This window comes from Sorex araneus, chromosome 11 (assembly GCF_027595985.1).
Source record: "Sorex araneus isolate mSorAra2 chromosome 11, mSorAra2.pri, whole genome shotgun sequence".
Lineage (NCBI taxonomy): Eukaryota > Metazoa > Chordata > Mammalia > Eulipotyphla > Soricidae > Sorex > Sorex araneus.
In genome coordinates this window covers 23,036,550-23,060,080 of record NC_073312.1, presented here as the reverse complement: position 1 = coordinate 23,060,080, position 23,531 = coordinate 23,036,550, and the positions used below count along the sequence as shown (strand labels likewise).

The window sequence follows — 23,531 nt, the reverse complement described above, 5'->3', positions numbered from 1 at the left end:
GAATAAAACATTCCATTCCCTGGTGCCAGGTCCAAGCTTTCGGGACACTCAATCTGGGAGTGACCAGGGACTTCCTGGTGGTGGAGGAGGCCACACCCTGGGCCTCTCACCTCACTCTACCCCCAGACGCAGTGCAGGGGGTGGTGGGGCCTCAGGGGGCCAGCAGGGCCACCTCCATGTCGGGGGCCGCGCCTTTCCCACTCAGACCCTGGGCCACTTGTGCAGGCGGCTGTAGAGGGGGAGGCCCAGGTTCTCCCGGTACAGGTAGACGCCGGTGATGGCCTTCCACTGTGGCCGCGGCTGTGTGCCCTGCACGGGGAACTTGGCCACCAGCTCCTCGTCCTCCTTGTTGAGCGCCACGAAGCCGAAGAAGCGCTGCACGTTGCTGGCCGCCAGCACGCGTGAGTGCGCCTCGGCCGTGTGCTGGAAGAGCTGGTCCTCGTTGGCGCGGTAGCGGGCCCAGTAGGCCTCCTGGCGGTAGCTGAGCGGCGAGCAGTAGTGCTTGAGGCACTTGGTCAGGAACACCAGGATGGTCACCGAGCCGATGAGCAGCCACCCGAAGAGCTGGTCAGAGAAAGGGCGGCTGAGGAGGGCTGCAGCGGCCAGGGTGGGGCTGACCCTCCGCACCCCAGCTGGCTGGCCCGGACTCCCCGGCTGAAGGAGAAGCTGGCATGGCCAGCGCCACTCGGTCCCTCTGCCCTCTCTCCCGGGCACAGGCGCTTGCTTCGACTCTGCAGATTCCTGCTGCCTCCCCAGGGCTTCCTGCATCTCAGCCTCCAAGTCTGGCTCAGACTGCCAGGCTCGGTCCCGTGCCACCTCCCGAGACCCTCTGGGCACTCCCCCATGCCTGCGTCCTCCTCACCCTCACGACCCTGTTGGAAAATCGCCTCAGACTTGTCTCAAAGGCTCCCTGGGGCGGGTGTCCCTCCATTCGGCCCTGTGCAGATCTGAGTATTTGACCAGGGTCCGAGGGATGTGGTGCTGCCCGAACCCTGTGGAGCTGGGGGTGGCCAGGCTTCCCGGTGACGCCTGGACCCCACCCAGCGATGCTCGAGGTGCCTCCAGTGCTCTACCTGGCAGTGCTCAGGGACCGTGTGGTGCCAGGTTGAACCAGATTGGGCTGGGTGCACGCCAGGCTTGCGCCTTAGCCTGTACCATCCCCAACCCGAACTGGTGTTTGCCATGTCCCGAGACTAGGTCAGTGCCTCCTTGCCGCTCCTCGGCCTCCTCTCTGCCCCTTCAGCCTCCACCCGGCTGCTTCCTTTCCGGGATCCCTCTGCTGCTCAGATAGAATCTGAAGGTAGGAGGGAGCAGGCGTGAATTTCTCAGAAGCAGCAGGACCAAGATGGGATCTAACGCAGCAGATTTCTTGGGGCCAGAGCAACAGCACAGCAGGTAGAGCATTTGCCTTGCACGTGGCCGACCCGGGTTCAATCCCCAGCATCCCATATGGTCCCCCAAGCACTGCCAGGAGTGATTCCTGAGTGTAAAGTCAGGAGTAACCCCTGAGCATCGCTGGGTGTGACCCAAAAAGCGAAAGAAAGAAAGAAAGAAAGAAAGAAAGAAAGAAAGAAAGAAAGAAAGAAAGAAAGAAAGAAAGAAAGAAAGAAAGAAAGAAAGAAAGAAAGAAAGAAAGAAAGAAAGAAAGAAAGAAAGAAAGAAAGAAAGCAAGCAGAGGGTCTCTGCCACAGCTGTGTGGGTTGGCAGGTGGAGAGAGCTGGAAGCCTGGGTTCTTAATGCTCAGCCTGGGCCCATGAGCAGGGGAGACTGTGGGCGGGCATGAGAGGCTGGTGAGCTGCTGCAAAGCTGCACCATCACCGGCCCTACCGGAGCCCAGGGCCCGGGAAAGGGCCCCTTTGTGGTGCAGACACAGGCCCCGTGAGACCCGGCTAGCACAACTGGTGGCCCAGGAGAGAGGTGCCAGCAGGAACTAGGGCTGTGATGAGCTGCAAGAAGACTCCCCCAAACTCTTCCCTTGACAACACCCTAGCAACAGACTCTTATCTGCATGGGAAACCTCAAGGCAGGGCTGTTCGGGGAACTTTGCGGGAGCAAGGGGGGACCTCCCCGCCAGGGGCAGCTGCACCCAATTGGAGTGTGCGTTCCTTTCTTTTACCTCTGGGATTCCTCAGCTCTCTCCCCTCTGCTCATGTTCCCTTCTGAATGCCTGACACTGTTTGTCTCTCCCTCTTTCTTACTCCCTCCCCCTCCCCTAACTAAAACTATCATACTTAAGGTCAAGGGAGAGGACTGGACTGCAAGGACTTAGTTGGGAAAATGACTCAGCAACAGAATACCTTCCTGCATGGCTGAGCCTTGGGTCATACTCCCCAGCAATGCAAATTGAACAAAACTTGAAACTTGAAATGATTCTTGTCCCACTAAGAATCTTGCTTATTGGTTGCCGCTAATACGTGACTCAGAGTCTGGAGTCTTCCTGAGGATCAGTTCCCGCATGGGCACTGAGCTCCCCGCCCTCTCCCAGGGAAGGGAGGAAGATCCCTCAGAACAGCCTTACCTGATACTCATACCTGAGCCTGCGGCTCACCTCCTCCTGGAAGCCCGACAGATTGGCAGGGCTCTCCCCACAAGGAAACCTGGCCAGGATCTGTGTGGCGTGAAAGCGAGGGAAGCTCTCGTTCCCAGCCGTGAGCGAGGTCGGGTCCACAAACTCGCTGAATGCGCAGACGTAGGCCTCCCCGCGCAGCAGGGAGATGACCGACCAGGTGACGGGGGCCAAGGCAGCTCGGCCCAGGATGGAGCTCAGGAGCAGGAAGGTGGGGGCGGCCGAGCAGTTCTTGGCCCTGCGGTATTGGCACTCGGTCACCAGGTCCCAGGTTTGGTTGTTGAGGATGACGCTGATGAGGAAGAGCACCAAGGCGGGCACCCCGATGGCCGTCAGCCCATACAGGTAGTTCCGGGCGGGTGCACACGGGCAGTGGAAGGCCACCACGGAGAAGAGCTCCTGGCTGCCCACGGTGCCCAGGGCCACCAGCCCATTAAAGATAATCACATCCTTGCTCTTGAAGAAGAGCGACAGGAAGCGGATACTGGGGTTAGCCATGGTGTCAGGGCAGGGGCTGCACTAGGAGGAAGTGCGGCCTGGCAGGCACCTTGCAGCAGGGCCGGGCTGGTCACTGTGGTGGCTGCTGGGCACCTCCTGTAAGACAACAGGAGGTAGAAGAATATCTGCTCTGAACCCAACCCCCAGGGACAGCTCCTGGGGTTACACTGATAAGGGGGCAGTGATGGTGGCCCGCATCCTACTCAGCCATCATTCCTCATCCTCGGGACCCCTCAGTGGGCTGTCAGCCCCCAGACTCGCAGAGAAGGGGCAGTGGCCCCAGGGTGGCCTCTCAGGGGCAGAGCTGTGGGTCCTCCTCCTCGGATGCTCAGACCTCCTGGCTTCCACCAGCTTCTTCCTGGGGGCTGAGGAGGGCCCTGTGGCCTGCCAGCAGCGACAGGACGCTCACTTCCCTTCGGACTGCAGGTTGGGTCCAGGCAGTGGTCTGTTGGGCCAGTGTCCTGATGTGGGAGGGGACCTGCGCCCCGATGGGGGGAGGTGACCCTGTGCTGTGGAGTGGCGCTGGGGAGAGTCGTGGGCACCATCGCCCTCCTGGGGGCCTCAGATGGGCTCCTGGCTCCCGCCCACTCGGGCATCTCCTCTGGGCCCCTGTCCTCTCAGGGAGGAGGGAGGGCCAGGGAGGGAGTGCAGAGGCCTGGCCGTGGCCCCCGCATCTCTCTCCTGCCGGGGCTGCAGAGTGACTGTCAGAGAGGGCGGAAGGGGTCAAGCTCCCCATTGTGAAGAGCAGGAAATACTCCCAGGAAGTTCTGGAGCCTGGGGTGGGGGATGTGGTCCAAGGCAGAGCTCAGGCCTCTTCCCTGTGAAGTCCTGGGTTCAGCACCCTGCCCCGCAAACTGCAAATATGGAGGTGCCCGGCAGGACTCTTGAGCAGGATCTCAGGAGGCCTGGGCGGAGTGAATTTCCGTCTTGCCACTCTTGCTGGCCTTGCTCTCTGCTCACCCACAGGCCCTGGAGAACCTTCTCTCCCCTGATTTCCTCTTCCTGACTCGGCAGCCCTGCCCACCAGACCCTGGAGCTAGGCCCCCTAGATGCCAGTGACAGGAAGTCTGGGCCCCAGGACACAGGGTTCTGTGAGGTTCACTTCCCACACAGCTGACCCGGGCCCAGGGTGTGTCCTGTCTCCCCATCATTCTCTCCATCTCTGTGAGTTAAAGCCACAGTCCTCAGGCAGGGGCTGGGTTGGCGTGAGGGGTGCGGGCAGCAGACAGGTGGGGCATCTGCCCAGCATCACCCCAGGCCCCCCCCCCAACATGCGCCCCTTCTGCTAGCTGTCAAGATTTCCAGGCCAAGGTTGCTGGGTGCCAGGAGTGGGGATTGGGGGCGAGTGGGGGAGAGGAGAGGAGAGGCGAGGGGAGAGATCTGACCCCCACCTGGAGGGATCCTGGCACGTTCCTGTTCCCCAGGAAGGGAGATTGTGGGGACGCGGGAGCAGGCGCCAGCCCTCTCTCTGCCTCTGCCCTTCTTGGCTTTAAGGTTCCCGTGAGCGCAGACTCTGGGTGCAAAGTGCCCAAATAGGGCTCCAGAGTCCTGGCCATGATGGGGGTGACCAGGCCGTCTTCTGAGACTGCAGCTGGGCCAGGGAGGGGCACCCCCAGACTCTGCCAACAACTACAGGAAGGATGGGAGACTGGGAGACAGGAGTGGGGACCAGCCCCACTCTGCCCGGGGGAAACTCACACCCAGGGCTGGCGCCTTGCTTACCGGGAGCAGCTGCGGGGCTCAGGCAAGCGGCTTTGTCCTCTCTGGGCTCAGGGACAAGAGGCTCGCTGGGGTGGGGGCTGCAGGCACTGCCCTCCGCCTTCCTGCTTTGCTTCTGTGCTGGAGCCTGATGACTTCAGAAAGTTTCAGTCCTGAAAGAGGATGTCAGCCCCGCAGTGGGAAGCTGCAGGGCAGGGGGCGGGAGGAGCTGGGAGCAGGGGGGCAGGAGGGAGGGATTGGGCACCCTGCTGCCTGCAGGGCTGACTCTCAGGTCACCTTCCCAAGGCTTGACCCCCACCTTGCAGAGCTGCCCCAGCTGGGGAGGGAGGGAGAAGGCAGGATCCCCTCTCTCCTCCCTCTGGCCCTGGCTGGCTCATCTTCCAGGGCAGCACCCCCCACTTCCAGTGCTGCTTCAGACCTCGGTGGAGGGGGCTGTACAGCTGGTAGGACACTTGTCTTGCATGGGGCCAACCCAGGGTTCAATCCCTGGCACCACAGATGATCCCCTGAGCCTGCCAGGAGTCATCCCTGAACACAGAGCCAGGATACACCCTCGGCCATTCTCGGTAAAGCCCAAAGATGAAAAACAAAACAAAATAAAATCTAGGGTGGAGGGAAAACAAACAAAAAACAGCACCCCGGGGCCTGGGAGCTGTGTGATGGCTGGAAGAAATGGAGCACAGGTTCTGCAGGAGTCCTGGGGTCCGGTCCTCAGCGCTGCTCACCCTGCAGGATTCCACAAGCATCTCCTGGAGCCACCCCTGAGCACCAAGCCAGAAGCCACCCCTGAGCACCACTGGTGCAGCCTCCCCCTCCAGCCGCCCCCCCCCCTTGGCCAAAGTAACCAAAGGAAAAGTAGAGCCCAGATCTCAGGAGTGCTGGGAGGGGAACTTCAGCATGTGGGGACCCTGAGCTCTGAGGGCGTCAGTGAAAGAAGTTGGAGCAGGATGTTATCTTTTGTTTTCTTGCCCACACCCAGCTGACTCCTTGCCTTTTTTTGGCTTAGGGATCACCCCTGGCATATGTGGTCCAGGGTGTCAAACCCAGGTCAGCCACATGCTAAGGTAAGAGCCCTGCCCTCTGGACTATCTCTCCAACCACTGCTTATTTATTTTACCATTTTTATATATTTTATTTTCATAAAGTATTTCACAGTAGTTCATTGCAGATAATACTCAAACACCAATCTCACCACTGAGCACCTTCCCACCACGAGAGGAAAGTGTATGAAGGTTGTTGTATTTCATTCTGGAGTCATTGAAGCCTGAATATAAAAGAATACAAGCAACGATGTTAAAAACTAAACAAATGTGTGCTACTTTTGGTACATAAGTGGGTTAGAGTATAAGAGGTCGTGCGGTCACATTAGGAAATTCCGCGATACTCTCTTCTAGGAGTTTTAGTTTGTTGTGGTGAGGGCCTTCGGCATGTAGCTTGCGGTCAAACATTCGCACAAACAGGTTGAGAAAGCCATTTTACAAGAACCGGAGGACTGGGACACTTTTACAAGAGCAGGATAGTTAGCCAACAGGAACAGACAGATCAGCCTTCTGGATATCTACTGTTATCTCCCCTAGTTGCCCCGGGTGCCATTAGTTACTTCTAGTTTTACCTTAAGGCCATGAGGAAAGTAGATTGAAGCCTAAGCATACATAAGCGCTGTGGAGTCACAGTCAAGTAGCTTTTGCTCACGTGTGTGTGTGTGTGTGTGTGTGTGTGTGTGTGTGTGTGTGTGTCTGTCTGTCTGTCTGTCTGTCTCCCGTCTCCCTATCACTCTGGCACCCTCTCCTCATGAACCCTGTTATCTGGTTTTGCAGGTCAGGACAGGTGGTGCCTAAAGTGGGCCGAGGCACGAGGGACCCCTGTGAAGAGCACCGCTGGAGGAGTGGCCACGTTCATAGAAGTCAGCCCTGTAGGAGTGGGCGAGGACTTCGGGAAAGGTAAGCGGTGATTATCCCTGTGTGTTTCAACCTAGATCTGGAATAGACTAGGTGGTCAGAGGACCGCTCTAAGAGAAAAGGTAAGGCAATTCCTTCCTTTTCCATCTTCATTTCTCCACCGCCTTTGGGGTGCTTGACATCTATTCCTTTCGTTTGTGTTTCACCACAAGACCTTGGCATTTTTGTTATACTGCTTTTAACTTTCTTCATTACCCTCGGAGTGTGCCTTTTCGAATGCTGTTTTCACTAGTCACCAAATCCATGATCTTCCCTGCGGGCATGGGATCGGGCATTTAAATGCCATGAGGGTGCCCGCCACTGGAAATCTCCTGTGACAGGATTAGGGGGTCACAGCCACAAATCCCAGATAAATTCGAGTCCCCTGCAGAAGAAAAACTGTGTATCGAATAAGTACTTGTTATTAAGCATCTCATTTGTCACTTTGTATTTGGACATTGGTGACTCTTCTCGCTCTTACTTTCTTTGCTCTTACCTTTGTGTGTCTGCCATGGGACAAGGATTATCAGTCAGAGAAAACTTCGTAATTGATCTAAAAACAGCATTAAAAACTAGAGGAGTAAAAGTTAAAAAGAAAGTCTTGGTCCAAGTTTTTACATTTCTTGACCATGTCTGCCCTTGGTTCCCTCAAGAGGGCACCATCAATGAGAGGCGTTGGTAAAGGGTAGGAGACGCCCTTCAGGACTTCTATAAGATGTTTGGGCCTGACTAGGTTCCCATCACCAGCTATAATTATTGGTCACTGATTAATGAGATCCTAAGTGTTAGGGAGTGGTACCCTGATATAGAGAGGGCAGTAACAACTTGTCTAGGCCTTCCTGGTCCTTAGAATGCCCTCAAATAAAATCAAGTCCTCAAATAAAATCAAGTCCTAAACTTAAGTCCCTCCACTCTAATGCCCCTGATGCCGAAGACTCTGTTTCTATCACCATGCCGCCCATTCACAATCCTGTAATTAAATCCAAGACTTTGAGTCAGGAACCAGCAGCATTCCATTCCATATCTCATATTCCTCCTGATCAGCTTCCCTCTGATGAAGAGGCAGAATTGGAGGGGGAGGCCGCCTGTTATAGTGATCCTGACCGCCCTCCCTTCTTCCAACAACCTCCTCCATAGAACTTCCCTGCCTTTTCGTCTTCCCAAGCCTATGTTGGGCCATACACACCCACAGGGAGTCATGGAATCTGCCCCCTCAGCTCCTATCCCCTCCAATGAGCCACGCCCTGGTCCTTTTCTTCCTCCCTCCCTGACTTTCGGCAAGCCAAAAAAGCCCTCGTCTCACATACAAAGGTGCTACGAGAGGCGATTCAGTTAATAAAGGAGCATAACTCTTTAGTGGCAGAACTTCGGGCCCTCGATCTCGAGCTCACAGAGCCGTCACAGGCTCTGCCCAAGTCTGACTCTTCAAAACCCGCCTGGGAGTCACCGGGAAAGAACATGGTGGGACCTTTCCCTGAACAGCCAAGTGTTAAGCAATCTAGTACTCCCACTTTGCAGGTCTTTCCTGTGAAAGAAATTAAACAAGAAGGTGAGGGAGAAGACAGACATGAGATAGCCCAAAAGGAATGTCATCACTTGGGCTTGACTACTCTTAAGGAGCTGAAGGCCCTGTAGCCCCTTCTACTCTCTCCAGCCTGAGACCCTGGGAGATCTGTGGCTCAGCCCTAATGACTGGCATTAAATGGCCAGAGCCATCTTTTCTGGAAGAGACTTTATTCTTTGGAAATCTGAATTTTATGAGAATTGTAGAGACACTGCCCGCCGTAATGCAGCTGCCGATGGGGAAGGCGCTGGTTGGACCTAGATATGATGGTAGGTAATCAGCCTTTTGATACTAATGAACAGCAAAAAGCCTATGCTCCCTCCCGTGCTGTTTGCCCAGACACAAAATGCAGGAGTTAAGGCCTGGCTAGGTTACCCCAGAAGGGAACTGCGACTACTTCCCTAGCCAACCTGCAACAGGGCCCCGATAAACCATATTCTGAATTTGTTAGCCGCCTCACCACAACGGCAGGAAAGCTTTTTGGTCAGAATGAGGGAGAAACTGATTTTGTCCTGCACCTTGCCTATGAGAATGCTAACCCTGCCTGCCTGGCAGCGTTGAGACCTCACAGACATGGGAAGACACCGGCGGATTATACTCCCGATGTTCAGGCATCGGTTCGGCTCACAGCATGGACTTAGCTATTGGAGTGGCACTTAAACAGGCAGGAATTACAGACCATAAGACATGCTTTAGTTGCACACAGAAAGGACACTTTACTAAAAACTACCCAGAAAATAAGTGAAAACCTAAACCTGCCCCGCCTGGCCTCTGCCCGGGATGCAAAAGAAGCGAACATTGGGCATTTGAATATAGATCACAAACAGATATTCAGGGAAACCCTTTGGCCAAGCACAGGGGCAGGGAAACTTGAAGCAGGGCCAGCCCCAGGCCCCCATTCACTTCACGGAACCTTGGGGCAGTGGGGACCGTGTCTCAACAAGCCTCCCTCCAAAACCCATCTCTAGCCTCTGCAGAGCCACCCCGGGTAGCGCAGGACTGGACCTCTGTGTCGCCGCCCGCAAAATATATTGACAAACACCTCTGGGCCCCCAATTATTGCCATCTCAGCCTGTGGTCCCCTACCGCCTGATACTTACGGGATAATCACTGGGCGAGGCGGCTGCCTTTGCAAAGGTTTGCAAATTATACCAGGTGTGCTCGACAACAACTACACAGGCCAAATCCAAGTAGTCACTGCATCCTCTATCCCTTTCCTAGTCATAGAACAGGGGCAGCGCGTTGCTCAGCTGCTGCTCCTTCCGTTTCAGGCCCCTTCCAACCCCCGCCTAAAAGACACCAGAGGCGATAGCAATTTTGGGTCCTCAGACATTTATTGGATTCAGAAACTCAACAAGGACCAAATGTCGCTCTCTTAAACCCTTACCAAGGAGGTGAGGATTTTGATGGCATCTTAGATACGGGTGCTGATGTCAGTATTATCAGACAGGAGGATTGGCCCTCAAGCTGGCCTTCAATAGCCTCCCTTCCTCATCTTAGGGGCGTTGGGCAATCTCCCTATTATAATCCCTCTATTAGTGCCTCCTTCCTACCTTGCAGGGATGCCTCTGGGAAGTCTGGCAATACACGCCCCTATGCACTCCCCAGACTCCTGGTGAATTTATGGGGCAGAGACCTTCTAAGCCAGAAGGATATATTTCTCTGTGGGCCTGGTAGCCTCGTAACCCACCAAATATTAAACAGTTTAATATTAAAAGGCTTCATACGGGAGCAGGCTTGGGAAGAGAATTGCAGGGAATAACGGATCCTATTGACTCCAGGCCCAACAACGGCAGAAGTGGATCGGGAAATTTTTAATAAAGGCCACCGACATTCCTGCACCCCATGCGGACAAAATGATCTGGAAATCTGATGATCCGGTATGGGCTGATCAGTGGCCTTTGACCAGCCATAAACTGGCAGCGGCAGACCAGTTAGTGCAGGAACAAGTCTCCGCCAGCCATATAGAACCCACTACTTCTCCTTGGAACACCCCTATTTTTGTAATAAAAAAGAAACCAGGCAATTGGCGGTGGCTTCAAGATTTGAGAGAAGTAGGGGCTGGAGCAATAGCACAGCGGGTAGGGCGTTTACCTTGCACTCGGCCAACCCGGGTTCGATTCCCAGCATCCCATATGGTCCCCTGAGCACCGCCAGGAGTGGTTCCTGAGTGCAGAGCCAGGAGTAACCCCTGTGCATCGCCAGGTGTGACCCAAAAAGCAAAAAAAAAAAAAAAAAAAAAAAAAAAAGATTTGAGAGAAGTAGACAGAACCACGGTGATCTTTGGAGCCCTGCAGCCTGGCTTGCCTTCCCCGGCAGCTGTCCCCAGCGCTTATAAAAAGATTGCTATTGATTGAAAAGACTGCGTTTCTCTATCCCCTTACATCCCACAGACAGGAAAAGATTTGCTCTTAGTGTTCCTGTAATTAATTTTAGAGGACCCATGTAAAGATACCAGTGGAAAGTTCTGCCTCAAGGAATGGCCAATAGCCCGACCCGCTGCCAGAAATTTGTCTCCCAAGTTATTGACCCTATTCAGGTGCATTGGCCACAGATCTATATCATTCGTTATATGGATGATATCTTACTGGGAGGGGAAGATGAAGACACCCTCCTTCAATGCTGCCATCAATTGGCACAGGACCTCTCACGGGAAGGTCTACACATTGCCCCCAAGAAAGAACAGACCACTGAGCCCTTTTCTTTCCTAGGATTTGACTTAAAAGGGGGCCAGGTCCTGGTCCAGAAAACTCAAATAAGAACCACACATTTAAAATCTCTTAATGATTTTCAAAAATTGTTAGGAAATATAAATTGGCTTAGACCTTATTTGCATATTATTACTGGGGATCTTAAACCTCTGATTTCACCTCTGTATACTAAAGGGTTATCCTAACCCTGTGTCTCCAAGAGATTGATGCCAGAGGCTCGGCTGGCACTGACTCAAGCGGAATTGGCTATATCACAGCAGTTTGTGCCATCAATTATGAGAAACCGTTTTGTCTTATCATATTGGCCACCTCATTTGGAAAGATAACCCTGTTTCTTGGTCCTGCTTCTCCCCAAAAGATTGGTTCCATACTATGTTTGTTGAAATAGCATAAATAATTATGCAGGGATGTGACTATAGCAAAAAGCACTTTGGCAGAGATCCTGATAAATTGATTCAACCTTATTTTAAAAATCAGCTTGATTGGCTTTTTCAAAATGAAGATATGTGGCCTCTTGCTTGCGCTTCCTTTTTGGTGTCATAGATAACCGTTATCCTGCTAACAGATTATTGCAATTTTTTAAAACTACTCCCTTCATTTTTCCCTCAGCCTGTGCAGCCCTGCCTATTCCCGAGGCCGTTACAATTTTTACTGATGGGCCTTCCCCAGGACAAGCTGTGTTTGTAATAAATGAGCAAACATACACCTTTTCAACTGCACATAATTCAGCTCAGCTTGTAGAATTATGCGCAGTCCTTGCTGTTTTCTCCCACTGTAATAATATTCCCTGTAATCTGTATACTGATAGTGCTTATGTTGTCTACTTTATTCCTTGATTAGAAACTATAAGTTATCTTAAACCTTCCTCCAAGGCTGTAAGTTTGTTTATACAGATTCAGGGTTTCTCCCTTTTTTATAGGACACCTCAGGGCTCATTCTGGTCTCCCTGGGCCCCTTGCACAAGGAAATGCCTTGGCCAATTGGGCAACTAGATTTGCAGGACTGATTGTCTCCACCAGAGTTGAAGTGGCCCAACAGGATCACTCATTGCACCACCTTAATGCCAATACTCTGAGGCAAATGTTTTCCCTAAACCTCGAGCAAGCCAGAAAAATAGTGAAACTATTGTCCTGCTTGTGTGACCACTCTACCCACTCTACACCTCGGTGCTAATCCCTGGGGACTGGTACCCAACGATATATGGCAAATGGATGTCACCCACATCGCCGAGTTTGGCAAATTAAAATAGTTGCATGTTACAAGAGACACCGTTAGTGGGTTCCTTCATGGGACCTTACAAGCAGGGGAAGCGGGAAAGAATGTTCTCGCCCACACCCTCTCCTGCCTAGCTGTTATGGGGAAACCTAAAATCATTAAAACTCATAATGGGCCTGGCTATACAGGAAAAGTCTTTCAGGAGTTCTGCTCCTCTTTTGGAATCACTCATCACATGGGTATTCCGTACAATCCTCAAGGACAAGGTATTGTTGAAAGAGCCCATCTCACCCTCAAAACTTCTCTTCATCGACTAAAAGGGGGAGAACTTTACCTTATTTGAGGTGCGCCCCGTAATATTCTGGCGCACGCTCTTTTTATCCTGAATTTCTTAAATTTAGACTATCACGGGAAATCTTCCTCTGGCACCCCACCACAAAAGAACAATGTGCCTCAGCCCTGTGGAAAGATCCCTTGACTGCCCAGTGGAACGGCCCGATCCTACGCTCATATGGGGTCGAGGCTCTGCGTGCATCTTTGACATCAAGGAGGGAGCCGCACGATGGCTTCCTGAGAGGCTAGTAAAACTTTTTGTGACCCGGCGATGCACAGGGGTTACTCCTGGTTCTTCTCAAGAATTACTACTGGCAGTGCTCAGGAGACCATATAGGATTCTGGGATTTGAACCCGGGTCAGCCGTGTGCAAGGCAAATGCCCTATCCGCTGTGCTATCGCTCCAGCCCCTGAGGCCAGTAAAACATTTTGATAACATAACTACCTCCCGAGATTTGCTCTTCTTCTCTTCTAGATGAGACTACCAAAAACATTAATGAAGAAATTGCCGACCCTGGTCCTGGTGGCTCCGTCCAGTGATCCTCCTGATCCTGATTCATCCCCTGAGGACAACACAAAGATCCAACCCGCATCTACTTCTTAATCGTACCTGGGTGACATCTAATCCTGATACTGGGAATTTGTTTGTATTAGCCGCCCAAATTTCCCCTAGGACCCCGCAAGGAACTCAGAGAAGGAGCCAACATCAGAGGGCCTGCAGCAAAGGCCTCTGTCTCCTTTAACGATAGCATGAGGTTACATTAGGAGCATTCCTCATACCCTTCTTTTACAGGCTGTGGAATGGAAAACACCAGGACCCCATATTTTGGATGAACAATTCCTTCCTTTTACCCTCTCCTTGAAATTCACAGGTGCCTCAGTCTCCAAAGGAGGAAGAAATGACATTTAATAGGAACACCTTTTTTTTTTTTTCTTTTTGGGTCACACCTGGCGATGCACAGGGGTTACTCCTGGCTCTGCACTCAGGAATTACCCCTGGCCGTGCTCAGGGGACCATATGGGATGCTGGGATTTGAACCCGGGTCGGCCGTGTGCAAGGCAAACGCCCTACCCGCTGTGCTATCTCTCCAGCCCCAGGAACACCTTTTCATTCCTCTCTCTAGGACATCCGTTTGTATTGGAGCTCCCCCTGTCACTTTCTCTACTGCTAGGCATGGAGCTGTACCAAACACCGATGGTCGAAGTCTCTGATAACTTTAAAAAGCTTTATAAACATGGGGCTGGAGTGATAGCACAGCAGGTCGGCGTTTGCCTTGCATGCGGCCGACCCGGGTTCGAATCCCAGCATCCCATATGGTCCCCTGAGCACTGCCAGGGCTAATTCCTGAGTGCATGAGCCAGGAATGACCCCTGTGCATTGCCGGGTGTGACCCAAAAAGCAAAAAAAAAAAAAAAAGCTTTATAATCAATGAGATATCATTTCACATCACAGAGACTGGCACACATTTCAAAAGAACAAAATCAAGCAGTGCTGGTGTGGATGTGGGGAAAAAGGGACGTTCCTTCACTGTTGGTAGGAATGCAAACTGGTCCAGCCTTTCTGGAAAACAATATGGACAGTCCTTCAAAAACTAGAAATTGAGCTTCCATATGACCCTGCAATAAAACTTCTGGGAATATATCCCAAGGATGCAAAAGAGCACAGTAGAAATGACATTTGTACCTATATATTCATTGCAGCACTGTTCACAATAGCCAAAATATGGAAACAACCCGAGTGCCCCAAAACAGATGACTGGTTAAAGAAACTTTGGTACATCTACATAATGGAATAGTATGTAGCTGTTGGGAGAGATGAAGTCATTAAATTTGCTTATAAATGGATAAACATAGAGAGTATCATGCTAAGTGAAATGAGTCAGAAAGAGAGGGACAGACATAGAGGGACTGCACTCATTTGTGTGGTGTATAGAATAACATCACATGAGGCTGACACCCAAGGACAGTAGATACAAGGGCCAGGGGGATTGCCCCATAGCTGGAAGACTGCTTCATGAGTGGAGGGAAGAAGGCAGGTGGAATAGAGAAAGGATCACTAAGAAAATGATGACTGGAGGAACCCGTTGGAATGGGAGATGCATGCTGAAAGTAGATAATGAACCAAACATGATGACCTCTCAGTGCTGTGCTGCAAGTTAGAATGCCCAAAAATAGAGAGACAATATGGGGAATATTGTCTGCCATAGAGGCAGGGGGACAGTGGGAAAGGGGATGTATATTTGGAATATTGGTGGTGGGGAATGTGCACTGGTGGAGGGATGGGTGTTTGATCATTGTGAGATTGTAACCCAAACATGAAATTTGAAATTATCTCATGGTGATTCAATAAAATTTTAAAAATTTAAAAAAATAAATAAAAAGGTGTTTTTTCCAAACATAAACTAGGTCGCACATACGACTACCAGTAAACTGACCAGAGAATGGCTCCATTCCCCTGCTGAAGAACTCCTGACAGAAGCTGTGATACTCCTGATCCAGTGCTCCCTGCCTGATCCAGTGCTTCATGAAGTTCATCAGTCTCCTATAGCTGCTTCCCTGGGACTCATTGCTGTGACCACTACTGCTACTGTTGCAGAAACAACTCTTCAAATTTTGATCCGGGACACTTCATTTCTTCAAAATGTGACTAAATGACTCTGATCACCCCTTGTGAAGGACAATCGAACACTTTACAACAAGGACTGGTCAGGGTTCACGGATGGACTGAAGTTTTACTACAACTAATGAGACTTTTGTGTTTGGAATTGTTCTTCTACTTCAAATTTTTGTGATTTTGTAAGCAGAAAAGGAGAAGATGGGAGTAGGATATCATCAGTATGTCCTGTTCTCCTTGCCACAGGAAGCTTAGGTTTATCACAGTGCTCCTGAGGCACTTCCATTCCACTGCGTTTATCTGTAAACTCCTCTCTATGCTCTCTTCCCCAACCGGTCTATCACCTTTTACCCTAATCAGACTCTGTTAACTTGTAAGGTCAGATTCCCCAGAAATCTATGATTTTATATGTCTGAGTGAAATACTGCCTTTCTCCTCCCCTTTGTCTTTTGAATAGTTTACTTTAAAGCAATGTCCTTTTTGTACGGACAAAGGAAGACAGTTAATATTATGCTTTTGCAATTTGGGATTTAATTGGCTTTAAATATTATTCATTCCCGGGCATCTGCTTTCTCGATTTAAGCCTCATTTGCCCTTAGTTCCTAGCACCCCAAAAGCAGGGTCCCAAGGAGGGCCTGGAGCGTTGAAAAAGACAGCGAGAGCAGGAACAAAGTTGGTTTCAAACCTGGTTCTCCACTTCCCTTGGCTAACTACTCTGTTACCCACCGTCCTCAGCCCTTTAATGGAGTACTGCTATTAATTTCCTTTGGGCCATGGGCCTTTAGACACCTGACTACCTTTGTTAAAAAAACAATTAGACTCTGCAAGCTAAGCCCATACAAACTCACTACCATCGGCTAGATCTAGCGGATAGGGGATATGTGGAGGACCCTGGTGCCTTGACAGATGCCCTATAAGCTTGAAAAGTCCTGCCCCCCTGGCGCCCGCTGGCATTTGGGGCCAGCACTCGTCCTCTGGGCCGGGCACCTTCAAAGTGCAGAATGGTGGTATCTGTGGGCAAGGGAGTCACCTGGTACTATTAGGAACTGGTCCCAAACCCTTGCCGAAGAGCACGCCTATCTGCATGGAGGTTAGGCCCCAAGAACACCTTCCCCCTACAAAAGTGGGTCCAATTTTATTTGGTTCTGACCGCGACCCTGGAGGGGGTAGGCCTCTACTCTCCTTTGCTGGTTAATGCCCTATTGGAGCGACACTGGCTCTAAGGAAAAGGAAGGGAGGAGATGTGGTGAGGGCCTTCGGCATGTAGCTTGCGGTCAAACATTCGCACAAACAGGTTGAGAAAGCCATTTTACAAGAACCGGAGGACTGGGACAATTTTACAAGAGCAGGATAGTTAGCCAACAGGAACAGACAGATCAGCCTTCTGGATATCCATTGTTATCTCCCCTAGTTGCCCCGGGTGCCATTAGTTACTTTTAGTTTTACCTTAAGTCAATGAGGAAAGTAGATTGAAGCCTAAGCATACATAAGCGCTGTGGAGTCACAATCAAGTAGCTTTTGCTCACGTGTGTGTGTGTGTGTGTGTGTGTGTGTGTGTGTGTCTCCCGTCTCCCTATCACTCTCGAACCCTCTCCTTGTGAACCCCGTTATCCGGTTCCGAGGGACCTAGCCAGAGTAATCCTGAGCACAGAGCCAAGAGGAAGCCCTGAGCACCACTGGGTGTGGCCCCAAGCCCAGAAACATGGGCCAGGAGTGGGGAGGCTCGGGGTGGGGGTGAGGGGGTGGGGGAAGCAGAAAATGCCCAGGACCAGAAGTCAAGAACTTCACGTGCACTGGTCAGCAAGGGGCCCGGATCAGTCCTTCCACTTCCCAGAGGAGCCCAGGGCACAGCTTGCTGGGCTCCCTCAGAGCCGGGGCGGAGCTGCAGGGGTCCGACCAGAGCACTGAGAATGAGCACGAGAACAGAACAGCCTGGGGGTGAGCACCGAGCCAGAGCTCCTGTTCCAGCTCTTATTGTTTATTATTTGTCGGGGGTGGGGAGCAGACCCAGAGCTGTTCAGGCAGACTCCTGGCTCTGTGCTCAGGGGTCACTCCCGGGGAGGGGAATGAACCCAAGTTGGCCTCCTGCCTTAGCCGCTGTCCTATTGCTCCAGCCCCCGATTCCAGTTCTTCCAAGACCTCAGGAAACACAACTTCCTGCGGCCTCAGTTTTCTCATCTGAAAAATGGTGCTGGGGTTGGCAGACAGCCTGTATTCCAGCCCGGCACCACCCTGACAGGGACCCCAAGCACTGTGCCATGGGTAGCCCTGAGAACTGCCACCAGGTGTGACCCCTAAAGCAAATCAAACCACAAATGCTGGGCCGTAGAGCACCTGTCCTGCGTGTGCGTGAGGGCCTGAGCCCGAGCGCAGAAAAAACAAAACCCAAACAGATTTAAAACGAAACCTGGAGCCCATCAGAAGACTCAGCTCGAAGGCGGGGCAGCCACGGAGCTGGCGCCATCCCCCCCCCCCCGGACGGCACCCACAGAGGCTGTCTGCCAGAGAGGCGCCCCTGAGGGTGTTTGGAGGGAGTGTCCCTCACTAGGACCCATCTCTGAGAAACCCACAGTGCGGAAACGCGTCAGGACTCAGAAGGACTCAGCCTGGCGCCCCCCACACACGAGCATCATGGACGCGTGTGCCAGTGTCAATTTTACTATAATTATGAGACATGAAACACTGGCCCCGCCGACCCAGACCCCAAGGCAGATCTACTCAGACTCTTGTTCCTCGGTTTGTCCCCAGAAACAGAGCACCAGGGTTTCGGGGGGAGGCCCCACTCGGCCCCAGCCCAGGACTTGCTCTCCCAGCAGTTGCTGGGAGGAGCTGAACCCACACAGCCCAGAGGGCAGCGCCTTAGTGTACACGAGATCACGCCCAGAAACGTGAGTGGGGTGTCAGCTCTTGCGGGGCAGCGGGCCGGCCTTGGCATGCCCCCAGTAGAGAAAGTGGGGATCTCAGCTCTCGGGGGGCTAAGGGGCCTGGGGTACCCTCTGCTAGCCAGCTCAGAGTTCCTTTCACGTGGCTTCAGGTGCTGGGGTCTCTACACTTGTGTGTGTTCAGGCCGGCGGGGGTCGGGGGCAGCCGGGGGGTGGGTGGCGCGTTGGCTGAGGCCACCCCCTCAGTGTGCCACAGGGCCCACAAGGCCGAGGGGCTGGAACAAATGCCTTGCAGTGGGAGCCTGGGTCGGACCCCGGCATGCCCAGCAGGCACACTGGGAGTGACCCCACACTGAGCTGTAAAGAGCCCCTGAACACCTCCAGGTGGGGTCCCCAAACGAAAACCAGAACCCAAATCCAGGCAAAGTATTTCAAACATGGTTAAAAGCAGCAAACACTGAAACAGTTCTACCTTTTCCCCTTTCACCTCGAGTCAGGTTGTAAATTCTCCCGGAGATTCTTAGTGAAGCAGCAGCTCATGGGGCGGGAGTGACGCTCAGGGGTGCTGCCTTGCGTGTGGCTAACTTGAGCCTGATCTTTAGCACCACCTCTTGTCCCCTGAGCACCATCCAGGGTTGCTCCTGAGCACAGAGCGAGGAATGGCCCCGGCGCACTGCACGGTGTGACCCTAAACCCCCACTACTCTGCAAGCAACAGAGAAACCACCCCGCTAGTTTTCTAATGCGTTTACCTCTGCGCAGTTTCTGCCTTTCAAAACCCAGAGCTGCTCTCGTTTGTCGCGTTTTTCCTCTAAAGGTGCCACTCTTTGTTGAAGACACTACAGAGGCCAGCATTTTAAGCCTTTGCTTTTAGTTACATTCTTAGCTTTATGTTTCTCTTGCTTGGTTTCACTCTTGTTAGTCGTTTTTTATTAGCGGCTCAGCTGAAAGCCTGAGTTTTTCCTTTCCTGCACTCCTGCCCATCCATCCATCTATCTACCCACTCATCCATCCATCCCTCCATCTACCCACCCATCCAACCAACCATCACACACCCATCCACCCACCCCACCTATATGTCCACCCAGCTTTTGGGTCCTATGTATCACCCCATCTGAGCATGCCCTGTTCTGTATTTTGATGGAGATAATGGACCCCAGTCTATGCCCTCAGAGGTCACACTTTAGCAGCAGAAATATGGGCATGTCTCAGGGCCAGAGGCGTTAGGAGTGTGAGGGAGATGCCAACTGAGGGGGTGTCCAGCTCTGAGGCCCGTTTGAGTGTGTGCGGGCCATGCTGGGGACTGACTGCCTTAGTGGCCTTGTAGCGACAAGGCTGCCCTGCGCCCCTGTGCTGTGCTGAGGGTGTCGCTCGAGTGAAATGCAGTGCTCTGAGTACACCCCGTGAGACTGAGTTTGGGGGGTCCTCTCTGTCCCCGGAGTGAGTTTGTGAAGGGGAGTATGACCCTTCTTTGGAGGTCTGGCCAACGAGGGCGGGAGCAGGGGGCTGGGGTGGGAGAGAGGACCCTGACCTTGTCACAGGCCCTGTCTCAGGTGCAGTGTAGAAAAGTGGTTCCAGTCACGCAAACGACACAGAAAGGAACATCTCAGAGGTGGAAGAGGGGTTTATTTCTCCTCTCTTAACTTTTTTTTCTTTTTACCTTCCTCCCCTCCCCTTCTTTCCTCCCCTCCTCTTCCCTTCCCTCCCCTCCCCTCCCCTCCCCTCCCCTCCCCTCTCACCTAGAGTCAGGTTGTCAATTCTCCCGGAGGTGAATTTACAACAAAGCCAGCAAAGGTGCTGGCTCAGGTTGTAAATTCTCCTCCTTTTCGGGCCACGCAGGCAATGCTCAGGGGTTACTCCTGGCTCTGCACTCAGGAATTACTCCTGGTGGTGCTCGGGACCCTATGGGATGCTGGTCACAAGCGCCCTACCCTCTGCACGGTCTCTCTAGCCCCATTTTCTCACAGGTTTTCTTGACAGTGAAGTCGCTCGCCGCTCAGGGCGGCTAGAAAGATCTCTCTCCTACCTAGGAAGCTCTTTGATATTTTGAAAGAGCAAAAGACTGGTATTGATGTTAGGGCCTTTGACTAACTGCCAGGCCGCCCCCCACCCTTCCCAGTTTGCCTGGGTAGTGGCCGAGTCGCGTGGAGTGCTAGCCCCCCCAAGTGGTGATTTTCGAGAAATGTCAGGAAAGGGAGAGGAGAAGGCTGGCGGGACAGCGCCCCTCAAGCTGCTGAGAGAGAACTGTCCACAGGCTCCCTCCCTGGGAGAGCACCCACCCTCCCTGCCAGGCGCCTGTGGGTGAAGGGTGGAACAAACAGGAGCCTCTGGGACTCCTCTGGGGAGAGGTGGACGGGAGCCAGCCATCACTGCCATCAGGAACGGAGAAACGCCTGGTGTTGGAGCTGATGGGGCCCTACTTGCTGGAGAGGCGCTGGCTGACCCTACTGGCCTTTGCATTGTGGCCACGAGGACGTTTCCAGGTTGTATGTAGACACACTAATCACACGCTTTGGGTCTCTGGGCTTGATGGATCCGTAGAAAGACTCTCCACAAGTAAAGGTCACTCAGAACATCTATGAGAGGGCCCAGAGATAGCCAGGGGTCAAGGTGCTGGCTCTGTGCAGTGATTCCCCAGCTCGGAGCCAGGAGTAGTCCCTGAGCAACACTGGGTGTGCCCCCCCCAATCTATGAGAGAAAGAGGCGGCTGGGGAATGTCTCTTTGATTTGGAATCTATTCTGTTTCCATTACTGGAATTTGTCCTGTTCTCCCTGTCTAGTTCACGGGGCCCTGGGTCAAAGCCCCAGGCAGTTCTCAGGCAGGGGGGCAGCTGGCTTTGGAAGCCATCAGAATACTCAGGGAGGGGGTGTTGGAAAGGCTCCTCCCCACCCCGGGGTCACGGCATCTCCAGGGTTTGGACTCAGACCTTCAGGGGACTGGACCTCGGTGCTTACTTATTGGCCCTGGAGAGTGGCTTGGTTTCCCTAAGTCTTTGTAAAAACGGGTTATGAGAGTCAGAGAGATAGTCCAGGGGGGAGGATGCTTGTCTCACACACACTCGACCTGAGTTTGACTCCCAGCACTGCTTATGGTCCACCAGGAGTGATCCCTGGACACAAAGCCAGGAGTAACCCCTGATAACCGCCAGGTGTGGCCTCAAACTGCAAAACATGCCAGCGAAAAGCACACACACAAAGAAAACAACAACAGTTGTGATTTTTTAAAATTGAATCACGGAATTACAGTTACAAGGGTATTTATGATCGGGGTTCAGGCATGTGTTGTTCCAGCTCCACTCTTTTCACCAGTGCCCGCTACCCTCCGCCAGAGTCCCCAGTTTCCCTCCTCCACTTGTACTTGTTAACCAAGACAGTATGAAACTGGGGCTGAGAGTTAGTCCACGGGGTAGGGCACTAGTCTTGCATGTGGCTGATCCTGCCTTGATCCCTGGAACTGCATATGGTGCTCTGAGCACTGCCATGAGTGGCCGCTGACCAATTAGCTAGGAGTAAGCCCTGAGCAGTACCTGTGTGAACCCCCTCCAGACACAAGTTTTACAATGATCCTGGTAGTACTAAGAGCAGCAAAAGTAGTGGTAGAAGTAGTAATAGTGGAGGTGATAGTGATGGTGCTTGTGGTGGTGGTACTGATGGTAATGACAGCGGTGAGGGTGGTGGTGATGACAGTGCTAGTGGCGCTGATGACGGTGATAGTGGCGGTGAGGATGGTGAGGATGGTGAGGATGGTGGTGGTGGTAAGGGTGGAGGTGATGGCGATGAGGATGATGGTGTTGGTGGTGCTGGAACTGATAGCGATGGTGGTGAGGGTGGTGGTGTTGGTGCTGCAATGTTGGTGATGGTGGTGAGGGTGGTGGTGGTGGAACTGATGGGGAGGGTGCGGGGGGGGGAACTGATGGTTGTGGCCTTGGCCTTGACTTTGCCATGGGTGCCAGTGGCCCTGGTCTCAGGTCTGTTGGCTTCCTGAGGGTGTCTGAAGAAGGCAAAACCCTACTGGCTCCGAGCTATGAAACAAAACTTCGGAATCAACATTAAGAAATATTTGAGTGCTTAAGAAACTTAATGTCACTGTCATCCCGTTGCTCATCGATTTGTTCGAGCGGGCACCAGTAACATCTCTCATTGAGAGACTTATTGTTACTGTTTTTGGCATATCCAATACTCACGGGTAGCTTACCAGGCTCTGCCGTGCGGGCTCCATACTCTCGGAAGCTTGCTGGGCTCTCCGAGAGGGGCAGAGGAATATTGTCATGTCAACTTCATTAATCATTAAATGTGGGCTCATAAAGATTTCATTCTATTTGAGACAATTGTCAGCTTTCCTCACTTGGCAGGAAATTCTGCAAATGCACGGTTGCTCAGAAATAAATAAATAAATTGCTCAGAAATAAAGTTGTAAATTCAATGAGTTCCTTGTAGTCCAATGAGTCTGAAAGCCAAATTAGTAAAATTCCTTTCAAAATGTTTAAGGCAAAAAACTTAAGATTCATGTGGGCTGTGATTCTACGTTAGTTATTTTGAACTTAGAGCATCAGGCTCCAAAAATGCACTGTCCCCTCCTGTGCTACCTCCCAGTGTGACCCGGCCTGCTTGGTGCCAGCCCACCAGCGGGGGTGCCCAGAGCCAGGGGGCAGCAGGCACATCCCTCAGAGGAGGACAACGTACAGGTAGTTCCGGGTGGGTGCACACGGGCAGTGGAAGGCCACCACAGAGAAGAGCTCCTGGCTGCCCACGGTGCCCAGGGCCACCAGCCCATTGAAGATCATCACATCCTTGCTCTTGAAGAAGAGCGACAAGAAGCGGAAGATCTCGGAGAGGAGGGCGGCCATGGTGACGGGGCAGGGGCTGCACTAGGAGGAAGCGTGGGCTGGCGGGCGCCTGGCGCTGGGCCCGACTGGGCCATCATGGTCACTGTGGAGGCTGCTGGGCACCTCCTGTGGGACAGCAGGAGGTAGAAGGGTGTCTGCTCTGAACCCGACCCCCAGAGCCAGCTGCTGGGGTCAGGAGGACCAGGAAGCAGCCCCAGGGCCTGGGGGCAGTAATGGTGGTCCGCATCCTACTCAGCCACCATTCCTCATCCTCGGGACCCTTTGGTGGGCTGTCAGTCCCCAGGCTCGAGGACAAGGGGCAGTGGACCCAGGGTGGCCTCTCAGGGGCAGAGCTGTGGGCCCTCCTCCTCGGATGCTCAGACCTCCTGGCTTCCACCAGCTTCTTCTGGAGGCTGAGGAGGGCCCCGTGGCCTGCCAGCAGCGAAAGGACGCTCACTTCCCTTCGGACTGTGGGTTGGGTCCGGGCAGTGGTCTGTTGGGCCAGTGTCCTGATGTGGGAGGGGACCTGCGCCCCCGATGGGGGGAGGTGACCCTCTGCTGTGGAGTGGCGCTGGGGAGAGTCCCGGGCACCATTGCCCTCCTGGGGGCCTCAGGTGGGCTCCCGGCTCCCACCCACTCAGGCATCTCCTCTGGGCCCCTGTCAATC

General features: G+C 52.9%; 1 protein-coding gene across 1 annotated transcript; it reads right to left on the bottom strand.

Annotated features, from left to right (window-relative positions):
• Nucleotides 1-201: 201 nt before the first annotated feature.
• Nucleotides 202-22,885, bottom strand: LOC129399438 (calcium homeostasis modulator protein 2-like). The gene is made up of 3 exons (XM_055119640.1): nt 22,766-22,885; nt 2,519-2,962; nt 202-564 (listed from the first exon to the last, which is right to left on the bottom strand). The coding sequence occupies exons 1-3, from the start codon at nt 22,883-22,885 to the stop codon at nt 202-204; spliced, it is 927 nt and encodes a 308-aa protein (XP_054975615.1).
• Between the last annotated feature and the right edge of the window lie 646 nt (nt 22,886-23,531).

Coding starts and splice junctions, on each gene's coding strand:
- LOC129399438 (XM_055119640.1), bottom strand. CDS start 22,885: ATGGCCGCCCTCCTCTCCGAGATCTTCCGCTTCTTGTCGCTCTTCTTC. Junction 2,963..22,765: donor GCAGCCAGGAGCTCTTCTCT/GTGGTGGCCTTC, acceptor GGCAGCCAGGAG/CTCTTCTCCGTGGTGGCCTT. Junction 565..2,518: donor GGCTCAGGTATGAGTATCAG/GTAAGGCTGTTC, acceptor TTCTCTGACCAG/CTCTTCGGGTGGCTGCTCAT.